General features: G+C 45.4%; 1 protein-coding gene across 2 annotated transcripts in view; it reads left to right on the plus strand.

The window, feature by feature from the left end:
- Nucleotides 1-1,126: 1,126 nt before the first annotated feature.
- The window catches only part of CD9 (CD9 molecule), a 30,753-nt gene continuing 13,933 nt past the window's right edge, over nucleotides 1,127-17,946 (plus strand). For both annotated transcript variants that reach the window (XM_018562693.1, XM_018562692.1), the window contains exon 1: nucleotides 1,127-1,312. In XM_018562693.1, the coding sequence (XP_018418195.1) occupies nucleotides 1,247-1,312 (66 nt within the window). In that variant the 5' untranslated portion in view covers nucleotides 1,127-1,246. The remainder of the gene's footprint in view (nucleotides 1,313-17,946) is intronic.

Here is a 17,946-nt window from a genome sequence, read left to right on the forward strand (position 1 = left end):
TCTTCCCCAGAAGCCCTAGGGCATTGGTTGTGGGTTTGCGGGCAGGGGGCTTATTCACATCAGGGTACCCCTTTAATAAAGGGGCAACCTGATGCGCCCCCCCCTTGTGAATGAGTAAGGGGTACTTGTACACTTAGCAGTGCCATATGGGGCGTTCAGCAGTTGAACAGCCCGCCGAACGCCCTGACAGTTCGTGTGCTCACCGAACACACGAACTGCCAATGTTCGGGTCAAACTCAAGCTCGACTCGAACATCGAGCCTATCCATAGATCAAACTGCGGTATTGAGGGGATGCCTGGGATGTAATAACTAGTGTTTTTAATGCTTAAAGTGGTTGTTATTGCACACACAGTTTTTCCATCTTGATGGGAAATCTTTATGTTCCCTGGCCATTCCCTCTAACTTCTCAGAGCGAAGAGCAAAGGAAAGTGTCAAATGCACATTCACCACTACACATTGATGGCGTCCATTCCGATCAGCAGGGGATCCGTAAACAAACTGCCTGCTGAATTGGAGCAGAACAGAATGGATGTCACATTTGGGACACATGTGTTTGTTCATTCTTTCCCTCCAGAAAAAACTGAACTAAGCGGACCCATGTTAGGTCTATGGGCAGCTGGATGTAAGTGGACGTTCGTTTACATCCAATTACCTCGGATCCATCTCGGTTAGGTCTGAAAAAACAGAAAAGGATGCAAACCTTCTGGGGTTTTTAGGGAGTTCAATGGACTTGGAGGAAATCATGTATATGGAAGAAAAAAAGAGAGAGGGAGGAGGGAAAGAAAGAAAGAAAGAAAAGAGGACACATAGAGGGAGGATGTTGGCTGGGCTGCTCTCCCGATGACAAAGGAGTTCAAGGAACATTATCAGATTTTACTATTTATAAATAACTGGAAAGGGGAGCAAAAGTGAAGTTCCCTAAAGTGTCCAATCAGATTTCCCAGAAAAGAAAGGAAAACAAGCTGAAAGCTGATTGGTCCGGACAGCCGACAAGTGCTCCTGTGTTCGGATTTTCCCAGGTTTTCCTGTTTATAAACAGCCCTGTATACGGGTTAGGGGTGGCTAGTAGGTGTGGTGCTTGGCTGTAGCCCAGAGTGTGCCGCTAGTGGGCGCTGCGTCGCACGTTTCATAGGCTGCGAAGGCTGGGCACTGGAGAGTCCGGCACACCCTGCAAGGAGTTGTGTGCTGTCTGCCTAAGAAGTTTTTCAGTTTAGTCTGCTAGTCTGCCGCCGGAGCTCCAGCACCATGCCTGTCAAAGGAGGAACCAAGTGCATCAAATATCTGTTGTTCGCCTTCAACTTCATCTTCTGGGTGAGTGTGCTGGCTGGGAGCGACCCCAGAGACAGTGGAGGTGCTGCCTCCGAGCTGTGCGGTGTCCGTGCTGCCTCCATAGAGGAGAGTGGAAGGGGGGTCAGTGCTGCCTCCATAGAGGAGAGGGGGTCAGTGCTGCCTCTGTAGAAGAGAGTGGAAGGGGGGTGGGGGGGTCAGGAAGGGCGACTGACAAAACCAACCAGTTATTTTTTATTTTCTTTTACAGAACCCCCCCCCTTAAAAAAAAAAGTTTCTACAGACATATTAGAATAAGGCTCTGAAACACACACTTGCGCGGCCCTCTGTGGCCGAGTACATGAACCGTAAAACGTAACCAATGTCTGTTATCTGTGTAATGTGTACAGATTTGGAAACATGTTGATTACTTTATATATTACTATGTAACCATCATGTGTGGAGCTAGTTGGCATCGCACAATATATGGGCTGGGGGTTGAGGGGAAATCGGGGTATAACTATTCAAAATATATCCAATAACCATGACTAGGACCCTTGTGCTTGGTATATACTTGTGATCGTGGAAAAGCAAAATCAGCACTTTTGATAGAACATTATCTTTCCATCATGGCGTCAGTCGTTGGCGGTTGGTAATGCTGTTTCAGCACATGTGTGGATGTTGTCAGTAGATTTCCCCATACACTGTCCATGGCTGAACCGACTCTTACAGCTTGAGTATAGCAATCTGATCTTTACGCATCAGTCAGATCGGCTTTTGGAACCAGTTTGGTAACATTGCTGGTTAAAATCTGATTTTGTAAGCTGTAGATTTTGGGCCATCAGTTTTTAGGGGGTTCAGTGACTGGCAGTAGAAGAAAGAAGTGTGTAATAAATATGAGAAGCTGGTTGTGGGTTCCTGCAGAGTATGGGGATGAATGATTTGTAGGTTACAGGTGGTGAGCACTGGACTGTATGCTGGTAATAAACAATCGACCTGCTAATGGAAAAAGTTCAGTAGGGATCAATGAGATTGCCAAACCTAGAGCCCTATGTATAACCCTCTGGGGATCATCAGGGGCATCCAGATTTTTAATTTTAGGTTTGTATTTTCATTATGTTTTACTAGTCTCCTGTATATATTACTTGTGTTTTAGCAAACCTTATCCGAACATTTACAAATACAGGACCTTCCCTCCAGCTGAGCTCAACATTTTAAAGCAGATGTCCTTCCGAAGATTGGACACCATAAGATACACTACAGGTGAAACTCGAATAATTAGAATATCGTGCAAAGTTCATTTATTTCACTAATGCAACTTAAAAGGTGAAACTAATATATGAGATAGACTCATTACATGCAAAGCAAGATAAGTCAAGCCGTGATTTGTCATAATTGTGATGATTATGGCTTACAGCTCATGAAAACCCCAAGAACCCCAAATCCACAACCTCAAAAAAGTAGATTATTACATGCAATCAATAAAACAAGGATTGTACATAGAACAATATCGGACCTCTGAAAAGTACAAGCATGCATATGTACTCAGTACTTGGTTTGGGCCCCTTTTGCAGCACTTACTGCAATTACTTTTGCACGATATTCTAATTATTCAAGTTTCACCTGTATATTGCCAAAAGTATTGGGACACCCCTCCAAATCATTGGATTCAGGTGTTCTATGAAATTTTCTTGCTAAATATTCCACGGCCAACTGTTAGTGGTATTATAACAAAGTGGAAGCAACTGGGAGCAACATCAACTCAGCCACGAAGTGGTAGGCCACGTAAAATGACAGTGCGGGGTCAGCGCATGCTGAAGCGCACAGTGCGCAGAAGTCACCAACTGTCCGCAGAGATAATAGCTACAGACCTCCAAACTTCGTGTGACCTTTAGATTGGCACAACAACAGTCCATAGAGAGCTTCATGAAATGGCTTTCCATGGCCGAGCAGCTGCATCCAAGCCTTACATCACCAAGTGCAATGCAAAGCGTCGGATGCAGTGGTGTAAAGCACGCCGCCACTGGACTCTAGAGAAGTGGAGACGTGTTCTCTGCAGTGACGAATCACGCTTCTCGGTCTGGCAATCCGATGGACGTGTCTGGGTTTGCCGGTTGCCAGGAGAACGGTAATTGCCTGACTGCATTGTGCCAAGTGGGAAGGGTGGTATAGGGGGGATTATGGTGTGGGGTTGTTTTTCAGGGGTTGGGCTTGGCCCCTTACTTCCAGTGAAGGGAACTCCTAAGGCATCGGCATACCAAGACATTTTCGACAATTTCATGCTCCCAACTTTGTGGGAACAGTTTGGTTGTGGCCCCTTCCTGTTTCAACATGGCTGCGCACCAGCGCACAAAGCAAGGTCCATAAAGACATGGATGAGCGAGTTTGGGGTGGAGGAACTTGACTGGCCTGCACAGAATCCTGACTTCCACCCGATAGAACACCTTTTGGGATGAATTAGAGCGGAGATTGTGAGCCTGGCCTTCTCGTCCAACATCAGTCCCTGACCTCACAAATGTGCTTCTGAAAGAATGGTGAAACATTCCCATAGACACTCCTAAACCTTGTGGACGCCTACCCAGAAGAGTTGAAGCTGTTATATCGGCAAAGGGTGGGCCAACTCAATATTGAACCCTACGGACTAAGACTGCAATGCCATTAAAGTTCATGTGCGTGTAAAGACAGGCGTCCCAATACTTTTGGCAATATAGTGTACATGTCAGTACCCTTAAGGTGGCCATACACTGTACAACCATCGCAAGACCTTAGTCTTGCGATGGTTGTAAAGTACTTAAAAAAACGTGCGATCTGCCCATCTTGGACAGGCAGATCGTACTTGCGATGACTGCAATGAGGGGCGGGCTTGCGAGGACGGCAAACGGGCAGTGTGCGCACACCGGCCAGTTCGTCAGTTGTCGAACAAGCGGGCCACTCATTTGCCGAGAATCGTACGATTCCCGGCGGGTTTTCTAGCCTGCTTGTTCGATGGAAGACGTGCGACCGTACAGTAGAAACGGTCGCACGCCTTCCATACACTGTACGATTCTCGGACGAGAATCGTACAGTGTATGGGCACCTTTTATAATCTGGAAAGGCTTCTTCTGTGCCTCTCTGATTTTGTTTCACTTTATTATCACATTCACCGGCTTTATGGCTAAGAATTGCTCTTCCACTTTCACTTTAAGGTAAAGAGACCTTTGTGACTTTGAGCGTTCATGGCAAAGTGAAAGTCTGTTGAAATCGCACCCCTGACCTATTTATACTCCACTTCACAATACAACGCTGTGACTCCGTTCCTTGGTTGGAGCAGGGAGTACTACCCTGAGGAAGCTCCATTTTGAATTTTGGCATTTACACAGGTGATCATGTTCAGGCCTGGTGATTGGCTGCTCAGGCCCCATAGCTGCATCATGGGAGAAGGTCACATGCTCCCCCATACACAGAAGCGTGTGGCTTCTCCAATGGTGGGAGAGCTCTGCAAGATTTGTATAATTGGAGCAGAGAGCTGGATATCATTTACTGAATGGGGAAAGTGGCCGGCTCAATAAATGCAAATGGGGACTGAGGCTTGGCTCCCCCACTGTGTTCAGGAAGCATCACACCGGCAATGGAAGATGCTGGTGACGTATGTACCAGTCTGCTCATCGACACAATCGTTTCAATACACCGAATGTAGCAATTATTGATCGATTTTCGTGACCATTTGAATCGATTTTGGCTGATATTTGCCTGATCAAATCCAAGGTGAAAACAATTGGATGGATTTTAAAATCCATCCAAGCTCAATACCGTCATGTGGGGTATGCAACAATTGATGAGGTTTGTAGTTCCACAAAAAGGGCACATTGGAAAGATTTATCTGACACTGCTAAAGGTGTTGGTTTTTTTTTTGTTCAGGTTTGTTTAGATAATGGGTTAAACTTCCCCCTCCCCTGAGCTTCTTTGATCTCAGGGGGTCTTCATGCCTAAGGTTCTAGCTCCCCCCAAGACTTTCCTTGTTGGAAATGATACATTTTGTGTTACAGAGAATGGTGTAGGTGGAGTATTCTCTCGGTGGGAATGGGAAGAGCTTTATTATTTGACTTTGCCAGCCTGGTTCTAGATATCAGTTATGGTAGACTGATCCATTAAAGGACAAGTAAAAAAAACAAACCCTAATGCTCTTACCTAGGGGTGGGCAACTCCGGCCCTCCAACTGTGCTTTGACTACAAATCCAACATGTCACTGGGAGCAATCCCTTTAACTGTCACCCTTGCAATGCCTCATGGGACTTGTAGTACCACAACAACTGGAGAGCTAGAGTTGTCCACCCCTGCTCTAACCTCCCCCCTCCACCCAAATACACACACCTATATGATTATTTTCTTCCCCATAAGGGTTTGTGGTCTTCATTGTTTACCATCCTCCGCTCAAATCTTCTCCAGCATGACCTGCACCTGTGCAGCAATTCCCCATAGACCTGAATGGCACGGTACCCTGGAGGGCATATTTCTAAAGCCCATGAATGTAACTTTCAACAAACATTCACTGGTCATGAGATTATTTCTGTCCTCTAAAACACATGCACCCTTAGGGCTCATTCACACTGGAATCGGCTGGCACGTACATCTCCGTGCAGGGCCGTACCGATCAGCTCCCGGGAAGGACAGGTGCTGCGTGTAATTAGTACGCAGCCCCCGTCCTTCTCTATGGGACTACGCGGCTGTACACCCCCCTGCGCTCACCTCAAGTGCAGGTCCGTACGGGTGAGCTAATCACACGCAGCCCCCGTCCTTCTCTATGCGACTACGCGGCCGTACGCCCCCCCTGCGCTCACCTCAAGTGCAGGTCCGTACGAATGCGTGTTTCCCGGCTCGGTTGCAGACAGGATCCATCCTGTCAGTGTACAAGTATGGACACCCACACCCGCATAGACGTGCAGGGCGGGTGAGCGTAGGGAGGCGTACGGCCTCGTAGTCCCATAGAGAAGGATGGGGGCTGCATACTAATCACACGCAGATCCTGTCCTTCCCGGGAGCTGCCCTGCATGGACTGTACGTGTCGGCCGATTCCAGTGTGAATGAGCCCTTAAGTTTCTCCTGCAGTGAATGTTTTTTTGAAATGTCGATTCAATGTTTATAAATCTGCCTGTTGGTGTCTCTATGTTTATAAATCTGCCTGTACGGTCCCATTCAGGTATATGTGGATGTACAGCCAGAGAAGGATTCTGGGTTGAGGACACTGCTGTCAGAGTGGTAAGTAGGCATTCGGGTGGGTAGTTCCAGGTTACATTAGGTCGGGGGGGCTGTGGAGGATGGGCTGCTTCGTGTGTGTGTGTGTGTGTGTGTGTGTACTTTATATGTCTTGTTTTGCTACATTTTCATCAGTTGTTTTTAGTTTCCAAGTTGCCAAACAGTTGAGGGAAAAATAAAAAATTTCTAGCATTTGAGGTGTTTTACGTTGGATGCGGATGGTCCTCCGGCGGAGCGCGGTAATGTGATAGTGGAATGTTTGGGGGAAATCTGTGGTCGCTGAAACACGGGATCATCGCACTGAGAGTCAAATCAAAACACTTGTGTTGTGCTGGGACGTTGCCGTGGATGGCAACACAAGTGCTGAGAAATCCCTGGGTGTGTGAGCTCAGCCATGGGATCGGCTCTATTTCTGTCTGTTTCACATAATTAGGAGCGCTGGCGCTTGGCAGTAATTTATCAGGGCGTGTTGCTGTTTTCCAGGCCCTCCCACAGGTCTGTTCATTGTTTCGCAAACATTGGCACAAGCGTAACCTCATAAAGGCTGGATTGTGCAGGCGGAACGAGCTGCCTTTTGTGTCTTAAAGGGCAGAATTTTTTTTTTTAAGGGCTGACACCATGTAAGAAACCATGGCAACGGTGCTGTGGTTGCCCCTGGCAACTGGTTATTTTGCTCTTTGCAAACGGAGCCAGGATTCTTTGGGCCCAAAGAATAGTGAAGATGAGACTCTGGTTATAGATCTAAAAAGAGTCTGTCACTAGCTCTGGTTCAGCAGCACCCTCCAAAACGGGACACCTCCTGAAAGAGGGAGGAACACAGTCGAGAATCCATGTATGGTCTCTTGGATGTCAACCACACAATCCTCCTACAGACAGACAACCTACCAAACAAAATGTGCAAGAGTCCAAAGATTTTAATGATTCATTTTGGTTCACAAAACAAAAACAGGGAACGCATTTTGGGGGGGGGGGCACCCGAACCCCCGCCCCCTCATCAGGGCCCAGGAATTTTAAGCTTGTTTCTGGCACTTGTTAACCCATGCATAACCGCCCCCCTTCTAAACTGTTCCAAGCAGAAAACCACAGATCCATTTGGTTCATTTAAGTACAGTCCAAAATTCCTGAGCCCTATTGAAGGGGGAGTTTGTGTGGCCCCCCCAAAGGCAGGTTGTATTTCTGCAGTGGATCAATTTATCATTAAAAACATTGGACACCATACAATCTTCTAGATCTGCCGGTAAGTATATAGTGCAGGGTCTGTCTGAAGGCTTGTTCACACCACAATGCTAATTGCATGGTTCTGTGTGATTAACCCATGCTACTGCACAATGCACTTCCCATGCATTAACGGTTGCGGGAGGTGTGAAGCTATTCATTTAAATGGCACCCCACATGCACCTCCTGCTCAACTCCACTGCAACGCACAGTAGTTCTTTTTAACTGCAATGCCCAGTGTTTGTGGTACTGAATGAATTGTTTAGGTTTGTCCTCCTACGGTAACCTTTTAGTAATTCTAACAGAGGTTGTCCAATCATATTGTATAGTTTATAGCAGGGGTAAGTCCCATGATGTATTGCATGACTTTGACAGTCACAGGCATGACTCCTAGAGGTAGAAGCATGATGGGATTTGCTGTTTCACCACAGCTGGAGTGCCCAGGTTGCCTACCCCGGGTTTATAGTCTAAAGGTGCCCACACACCTTGCGATAATCGCTGGAAATCCTGTGTGGAAGGCATGCGACCTTTCCTACTGTAAGGTCGCACGACTTTTATCTTATGAACATGTTCGAAAACCTGCTGAGAATCGTACGATTGTCGGCGGGTGTGTGGCATGTTCGCAAAGATAAAAGCCGCATGGGCCGGTGTGCGCAATCGCACACTGCCCGTGTAAGGTGTGTGCCCAGCTTTAGAAGAGCGCATTTTTGACTCAATCACCTGTTTCATCAGCCTGCTGGTTTGTCTGCTTGTAGCCTAACTGCCATTCATATGAAAAATTAGTTTGATGCTTTACAGTGTGAAAGATGAGATGAATCATTAAGCTGAGACTCAAATTTTGTCCAATTTCTGCTGAATCGGGTGAAATTTAAGTTGTGGGTGGCCCTGTCAGCACCACCGGGCTTGAGAAAATGTAAAATTGAATGAGCTGGGTAGAAAGTTGTCAGTCTATCAGATGCAGGCATTGCTTGGACATTCAGGCAGCCACAGGTGCCGCAGGTGTCTGTATACAATAGTGGATATCCTGCCATCCATGCCGATGGGCGATTCAAGTCCCTTTTTCTCCTAAAGCTGGCGGGCTGACGATCTATACATGCATTGCCATCTTGTGAGGCAGCACTGTACCTGTTCTGGACAGATTTGCACATAAAGGTGTGAACTTCCAGCCAGGGTTTACCTTGAAATGTCAATATTGGCATAGTCGTACTCGTCTTTAGTCCCTGCCCTGCCTTTGGAATACTTTGCATTCTTCCGTTGCTGACTTCAAAGGAACAGTGTAGTTAATCACCAAAAGAGGAGTGACGTAATGGGATTACCACGCCTTCAACAACCGGAAGGGTTTACGTGTTCTCCAGAGTTGGTGGGTTATCATGTGGCTTTACTTTTCATTTGGTTGTTAAACGCAGGCTGTTGTTTAACAACAACAACAAAGCAGCTGATTGAAAATCCATCAGCGGTGGTGGTTGTTCTTCTCTTTGGATCTTCTAAGATACACTGTTGCTTTAATAATTCAGGGCACAGTGACAGTACCTGCAGAGTCCACCTCCCCTCCCTGCCCGGCTTGCAGTGAGCCTCTTAAAGAGGTACCAACTGCATATTTCCGTGAGTTTCTTCCCTGTTTTTGACAACGCGTCATGATGCTGGTGTACCTTTTTTAGAGCTCTGTTTGACACTTTTTTTTTCTTGTGCTCTGTGCACCCTCAAGTTTGATCATGGTCAGCCTGCGAAACTCTGAGACCTGTAGATCTTCCTCCTAATGACCAAATTCTAGGACCATCTATGATCCCTCTCTTTTTTTTCCCCCTCCTTTTGGTGTAGCTAGGGCTACCATTCCAGTTACCCAACAATTACCCACTGTGCTGGAGGGTTTCCAATAGCAACTGGGTAGGGTATGAGACTTGTCCTTGGCTCCGTGAACAGGTTCTGGGGCTCCAGAAAGCGACCCCTCTCTGTTGCTTGAATCAATATCTGAGTCTGATTCATAGCCTGTGGCCTCAGCTTGGATGGCACAGGTTTGCTTTAACGTAAACCAGTCCTAGACAAAAATATGGGGGTAGCTTTTGCTGACCCTATTCTTTAGATGTGTAGTCTATATGACTTTTCACATGATTAGTTCACTTTAAATTCCCTCAGGCACGTTATCTGCTGAGTGGCTCTCATATTTAACCTAGCATTTTGTTGCCCCAACCACTAATGCTGGCCAGACCAGGCTGGGATTCTGCGATTCCTCCACCTGCATAGTTTAGTATAAATGGGGGAGTCTGATTTCTCTCGTTCTGCCCTAATGGGACTTAATGATAGAAAACTACACATTCATGGCTAACTTGAGTCCCAGTGGTTGCTTATGTCCATAAGTTCTGAGAGCCCTGCATCAATACCTGACAAAATTTCCAAGCCTGGGTCCTTCATGGACCTCTGGATATCATTGAGGGAGGTTGCTCCAATTATTTACTGCTATCTGTGGTTCTTTTAGAGAGATTCCCCTCACTTCCTGTCCTGATATTTATCAGACAGGAGGTAAGATGGAATCTCCAGCAGACGGAAACAAGAACGGTTGAGTAGTAGAGTAGGGAGGGTTGGAACCCCTGATTTAGGATTTTAAGACCTGGATAATGATAAAAACTGATGGCGGTTTAATCCCATCCCATTCTATCAAAAACTCTAGAAAGTGTTTTTGGCTTGAGATACCCTTGAAGTAAACTGGTGAGGAATTGCTGCAAATGTCTTCAGAGATTTTCTTTTTTACCAGTTTACTCTAGAATTTGTAAATTAGTGCTGAATTTACACCACGGCACCCCACGACCTAAAGAACGGGGTGCAGGCTGGCCCCAAAAATGTTTGTCTTGGAAAAGATCTTGTGGAATGTAGACTCTATGGTGTGGTCTTTTCTTTCTTGTCTGAGCAGTTTGAGAACATCCTAGCCACAACCATTGCATCCCTTCAAACAGAGAATTTATTCCAAGAACCCCATGTGGAAGCCATCACTGATCCAGCTCCTCGCAGCCAATCTCTTGCAGGCTTTTATTGCTGCCTATGTCCCTATTGAGAACATTCACTCAAAGGTCTCATTCACACTGCTGTATAATACGCTGCGCATAGATGCGTGCAGTGTTTTCTCCCATATGCAGCATATGCAAATAAATGGCTCCATACACATAGCTGTGTCAAGATGTGCCAAAAAATTGGAACTGAGATGCGCCCGGGTCCGGAATTTCTGCGTATTTTACATGTGCGCACATATACGCGTGTATGTTTACGCATATACGCGTGTACAGTAGTTTAAAGTTTCTATTAAAAATGATGCCTTCTGGGATTGCATACAGTTCATGCAAATATGCGACTATACGCATTTACAAATGTGCATACAATTTTGTTGTGTGTGATTGAGGCCCAAAGCTGACCATATACTGCTAGAGTTTTGTACCAATATTCATCCAAATGAATCTTGTCGGAACATTCGATAATGCCATTAGAAACTCAAGGATGTCGTTTAACATGTCTTTTGGTTTTAACATTCGATTTTGGAATGCATTGAGTTTCCCGATATGAAAACCACATTCACTGCTAGAATTATTTGTGTTTTTTTTTTTTTCCCCATCCTGTTCTTTCAATTTTTGGACTATGGTCATAATTAATAATTTGAACACGTTAACTATGAGAAAATTGAACGAACATTCCAAAACAAATATTTTTAGAACAAAATTGTACTGGTGTATGGCCAGCTTTACTTCCTGCCCCGGAGACCAGGTATAGCAAGTTGAAATGGGATGTCTGTCTGATGGAAGCAGCAAAAGCAAACCTGCTCTTGACAGGACAAGGAAGTGTGGACACGGGCAGCAATGAAAACTCGGCTGACTCTTGCACACGGTAGAGGAAACTGATGAGATTAAAACGTTTGGTGTGGAGGTGTGCATTAGTGAAATGGGGAATGCCCTTTTAATAAATGCATAACTGAAGAAACTTAGAGACGGTGAATCAACTTTGTAAATAGAAACACTTATTGTGGGGTTTTTTTTTTGTTTGAGTCCCCCCCCCCCCCTTCCTTCCTGTTTAGACCTAAAAGGTGTGTGACATTACAGAGTGAATGCGTACACTGAAGTCCTTTATTCTAAAGAAATAGATCCCAGTAGTCTGCTGAATATAATGCTATATCTTGCAATGATTTCTGTTAATGAAGATATTTATTTTTGGACCCTGATATTGGCTGACATGACCTAAAATTTGTTCAGGTTTTGACTAAATATTGGCATGTTTGACTGCCTGTAGCAAGGCTTAAAGAAGAACTCCAGGAAATGTTTTTATAAACCCTTGCAGTGGGGCTACTCCTGCACTGCAAGGGTTAAGTGCTCATTTGCGTCTAGGTTAAAAAAAAGCTATACTCACCTGATGCTCCGAGCCGGCTTCTTCTTAGAACGTTCCTTCTAACGTCGGCTATACTATAGACATGAGGACGCTGAAAATTCAAATGCTGCAGGGAGGGGGAGACAGGATAAAGGGAACGCTCTGGCCTGCTCAGAACTTCGGGTGAGTAGATCTATATTTTAGCACCTAGACACAAATGAATACTTAACCCTTGCAGTGCAGGGGTAGCCCCACTGCAAGGCTTGATAAAAAAGAAAAATCCTGGAATTCTTCTTTAAAGGAGAACTATGAGGTGTGTTTTTCACTCATCCTCATAGTTCTAGCCGACCTGTGACAATGAGACTTGTCACAGGTCGGCTCAGTAGATCGGGAAGTGAGCGAACACAGCGTTCGCTCACCTCTCGATCCTGTCACAGCAGAGAGCCGTGACAGGGTAGAGGCTGGATTCCCCCCTCCCCGCTCCGATCCTCCAGCGCTGACTGGCGGAACGGACGGGGGTATTCATCACTTCCGCATTCACCTGCCAGTCATCTGGCTGCCAGAGAGAAGAAGCTGATGAAGCAGATCTCTAGAGACCCTTAATGTCTGCATAAAGAGGACCTGTCAGTCTGCCTTTGCTAATATATAGGGGGATTGTATCTCCCTATGTAATAGCAATAACAATAAGTGTACAAAAAAAAAGTCACAAATAAAAAAAGTAAAAATCCCCCCCCTTAAGGCTTGACACGTTTGGTGTCTTTTTACCCGACATGACCCCGTCTTTTATATTTTACCAAAAAAATGGGTAATAAATGTTTTAGAATTTAATATAGGGGAAACTTTTTTTTTTTCTGTAAATTTTCCTTAATATAGTAAATAAAACCCCCCAGTGGTGATTAAATACCACCTAAAGAAAGCTCTATCTGTCCCTAAAAAAGGGTATAAAATTTCAGTACAGCGCTGCATGACGGAATAAATGTCAAAGTACCGCAGCGCTGAATACTGAAAAACGACCTGGATGGGAAGGGGGTTTAACAAGTGGTTAAAATGGGCTTTCAGTGCGTTCCAGGGTGTTTGCATGTGTTTTTGATGCGTTTGCATGCTTTCCAGAGCAGGTAAAATAGGGCCTGCTGCAGTTTTTTTACCTGCTCTGGAACGGAACGCTGCGGTGTGAACTGGAGCTAAAAATACAATTGGAATACATTGGACGCAGTTTTGCTCCGTCTGTAACTGCTCTGCTCTGCTCCTGGAACACGCTTGGTGTGAACAAGGCCTTAGTCTTCACATCATTTTCCTGTGCTGCTGCCTTGGATCCTAGGTCCATAGTATACGTGACTTTTTGACCAAGTCATTCTTAAGCCCCACCCTTCCTGTATCCATTGGAGAAAAAAAATAATTCTATTTTGAGTCCCTGTGATATTGTAGATTAGTTGCTATTTCCCCTTCCTGTATACCAGTGACAACTGGTATGGACCACTGTCTGTGTAATAGTTTGTCCTAAACCCTGTAACTGTTACTTTTGCTACATAGACAAGGCATCTTTGCATGTTTGAGGTCCACTGATGCTACTGTCACTGGCCACATTATAAGGTACACCTATCTAGACCTAGGTGAAGCCTCTCGTATAAGGGCAGGTTCACACCATTTTCCAGACCAGATCTGGAACGCAGTGCGTTGCGTTTTTGCCGCTTTTGGAATTTTTTTTTGTTTTTTTAAAATGGTCTTACAGGTGCGTTCCAGTCCATTTGTATGCATTTTTGATGTGTTTGTATGCGTTCCAGTGCATTCCAGACCAGACCAAATAGGACAAGCCGCATTTTTCTGGTCTGGATCGGACTACGCTAGTGTGAACAGAGGCTAGAAAGAGCATAGGGATATATTGGAATGCATTTTGGTTCCGTAAACTGTCTGGTCTGGAGACGATCCAGACATGGTGTGACTGGGCCCTAAAGCAGCTTTCTCAACTAAGGTGTCGTGGCACACTGCCCCGGCCTTCTCAGTGTTGCCTTTAAAATTGTATTGTATTGTAGTGTGACTGTGGTGTGAATGGGGGAATAAAGAATCATGTGAAGGGGGGCTCCTGATGTAAAAGGGGGGACTCTAATGTGAAAGTGAGGCTTCTGAGGCAAAGGGTGGCTCTGATTTGAAGAGGCACTTTGATGTAAAAGGGGAAACGCACTTTTGTGGGGTGTTTTTGTTTGGGTCTCCTTTCAAATCTGGCAGATTTTGCATTCTTTTAAAGGGTGCTGTGACGCACACAAAAAAAAGGTTGAGAAATGCTAGTTTAAAGGACAGCCTGGATTCTTTGTGGCATGGGTTCAGCAAGGTCATTCTGACTTGATAGCATTGATAACCATTACACCACCACCAGCAGCCGTCTGAACAGACTGAATGGATTCATGCAGTGTATACCAGATTCTGATCACCGTCTGATGTTGGGGCAGAACTTTTGGTGAACCCCAGACCATCGTTTGGCCTCATTTACCTGCATTCGATTGTAAGCTCTCACTCGCAGGGCCCTCCTCACCATCTTGCATGGAATTGTATTGTAACTGTACAAACGGTTGGTGCTATATAAATCCTGAATAATAACTAGCTGAAAGAAGAACCATGTGAAGGTTCAGCGCTTCCAGAGAAGCCCTTCTGCACACCACTGCTGTAAAAAACAGTTATCTCAGCAGCTGTAGACATCTGTCAACTTGAAAACAAGTCTAGAGTCTCGTCTTGCCAGATGTTTTCACCCACAGAACCACCACAAGTGTTTTTTGTTTTTCACCCTAGTCTGAAAGCTCCTGAGACTGCAGTCCTATGAATATCCCAGGAGGGTAGCACTTCCTGAGATTTATGGCACCAACATTTTACTGTTACGGTTATTAAGATTGGACATCTTCTCAATTCTTCTATTCAGTTGAATAAGAACTGAACCAGTTAACCATAGTTCCATGCTTTATGCATGTTTAATGAGCAGCCAGTGGCCACGGAGTGCATAATCCATTTTTAGAAGTCCCGTTTCTGGTATATTTGCAACGCCACTCACCATGTATTTCCAAGTTATCATTTTAGGTTTTTGTTGTAGGTGTCTGAGGACAATTGTGCGTTTCCCAGGAGTCGTCCTAATCTTTTTTTGAAGGCTTAACAGGGAGCTATGGGGTGTTTTTCCCCATAGTTCTCTTTAGGGTCACGGGAGTACATATTCTAACCTTCTGTGACCCCAAAGCTCAGTATATATCGGGCTATTACATGCGATATGCTGAGAGCGCTGCTGCCGGGACGGATCCCGACAATACTGTAGAGATCCGCCCAGCTGTGTGAGTGACAGCTGACTCTGCCTATCTAGAGGCAGAGCCAGCTGTGCCCACCCTCTCCCCCGTTCGTTCCTCCACTCAGCGCTGGAGGATTGGAGAAGGGAGGGGGAATCCCTGCAGGGAAACGGTGACTGACAGTCGCCACTCACTGCAGGGAGACGATCGGGAAGTGACCGGATCGGTGCATGTTTCTTACTTCCCAATTGATAGAGCTGACCTGTGACAGTTTCTTTGTCACAGGTCGGCTCTAACTATGAGTGGAAATCACTCACCTCATAGATCTCCTTTTTAAGAGCTCACCTCAAGGGGGCGGGCTTGTGATGATCGAGAGTACGATCTGCCTGTCCAAGATGGGCAGATCGTACGTTTTTTTTTAAAGTACTTTACAACCATCGCAAGACTAAGGTCTTGCGATGGTTGTACAGTGTATGGCCACCTTTTAAGGTGCCCATACACTTTACAATTTATCTGCAGATATTCTGTGGTCAGATGGAAAAAGTGCAACAGATTGGCCCAGGTGGCGATTACTCCATCCACACAGCTTAGCATAGATGGAGGAATCTGTTGCACCTTTTCCATCTGACCACAGAAAATCTGCAGATAATTGTAAGGTGTATGGCCAGCTATAATCAATGACCACAGCTGTCCGCACATAGAGCCAATGTCTGCTGTTAGGGACAGACGAGCGGCACTGCACACTATCCATCTCCCAGGACTGCAAGCTCTAAATCATTTCATCCTCTATAGTGTGGCCAAATAGGGTGTGAAGATCAGTTTTGTCAGGGAACATGATTCACATAGATGTGTTAACAGTTTGACTGCTTTAAAGCTGAGCTCCGGGCAGATATAAAAGACGCAAATGAATGCAGCTCTGTAATTGATGCGTCATTAAATGATTTGTTTTAAAGCAAGTAGTATGTGAATTTTACCTGGCATCATCCCAGTCTGTGGGAACCAAACAGTTTGTTAATAAGAATCAAGCTGATGGAAAGAGAGCAGAGAGATGAGCTAATCACTGTGCTGCTTCTCCTTTCACTGTCCATTCACAGGCTGGGTTGGGTCCAGGATAAGCTGAAGTTGAAGGGAGTGTCCTAATCGTTTTGGGGACCAGAGCAATTTTTTACATACACATGATAAAATCTGATTAATTTTGTTTGGCTAGAAAACTGTTTAAAACCCCCAAACAATTATGTTTTAACAACAAAAAAGGGGGGGGGGGGGGGGCACCCACAAGACAGGAAGTGTTACTTGCAGGATCACCAGGTAGAAATAGAAGAAGAAAAACAAATGCAGCCACCACATATAAGGCATAGTAAGCTTAAATATGGCATTTTTGTTTTTGGGCTTACATACACTTTAGGTGTTTCCACTTTTGCAGCCAGATTGAGAACATGTAATATAAACTGGGTGTTATCCCATTCACATAGCATCACTCAAATATAATTGTAGCGTACATTTCTTTTTTTTTTCCTTAAAACTCAGACTCCAGAGGTAAGATGGGTATGACATGTATGTACAATTTTTTTTTTTTTTAAATATTGCTCTGTGAACGGAAAACATATCAAACATATAGACAGGATTTTGACTGCAAAGGTGGATATACCCTTTAAAGAACAAGAACTGCAGGCAGAAATTGTATTAACCCTTGCAGTGGCGCTGCACTGCAACGCTTAAGTGCCTGTTGTTGCCTAGGGTCGGAAAAAAGGTTATACTCTCCCGATTCTCCGAGTCGTCATTGCGCATGCGCAGCCATCTGATTAACACCTGCTGGTGGTGATGGACGCCGGCAGAGAGGGGACTTCACCTGGCGGGATGAGGTCCCCTCTTTCCTGACACTGTCGGGCTCTCCGTCCATGACTGTCAGTCATTTTGGTGTCGCCCAAATACCCCTGTGACGCCACTGCCTCAAGACATCATGTCTAATACAGTGTATAGGACGTGAGGATGCCGAAGGACATTGCAGTGGAGGAGGAGACAGGCTGGAGGGAGCGTGGCCAGCTCTGAGGATTGGGTGAGTATAACCCTTTTTTGTACTTTAAAAAAAAAAAAAGCAGTTAACCCTTTGCAGTTCGTGGTAGCCCCACTGCAAGTGTTTAATGACATTTCTGCCCGGAGTTGTTAAAGAAGCTTCTGCCTGGTCACAAGTTCTCAGTTGCCCTCTCGATGAGAACTGATTTCTCAGTGTCATCGTTGGAATAACCGATTTGTTGAGTATATAATTGGCCCTTGGAGACTGCAAATCATTTATACAGCAAACAGGTGTGGCTGCAAAGAAAAAATAAACCTCCACACCCAAAATAGACCGTTCTCCATAGCAGGTACATTTTATGTGTTGTTATAGTTGTCTGAGGCTGTAAAATGATTCATGGAGGCCGTTTAAGGAGAATTGATGTGTTTTCAAGGCCAGCCAACAGCTGTCTTGTGTTTGTGTGCAGATAGGGTTGCAGAGGGGGGTAGACAAGTACACTGGCGTGACTTGGAGCAAGCCTAAAGGACTGCTTAGATGCCTCGTCCTTCTACAAAGGAGCTAAAAGACTCGACACATTGCTCCCTGATGTATTGGCCAACACTGCTCGAGCATACGCC

The sequence above is a fragment of the Nanorana parkeri genome, unplaced genomic scaffold (genome assembly GCF_000935625.1).
Source record: "Nanorana parkeri isolate BGI_ZX_2015 unplaced genomic scaffold, ASM93562v1 scaffold592, whole genome shotgun sequence".
NCBI lineage: Eukaryota > Metazoa > Chordata > Amphibia > Anura > Dicroglossidae > Nanorana > Nanorana parkeri.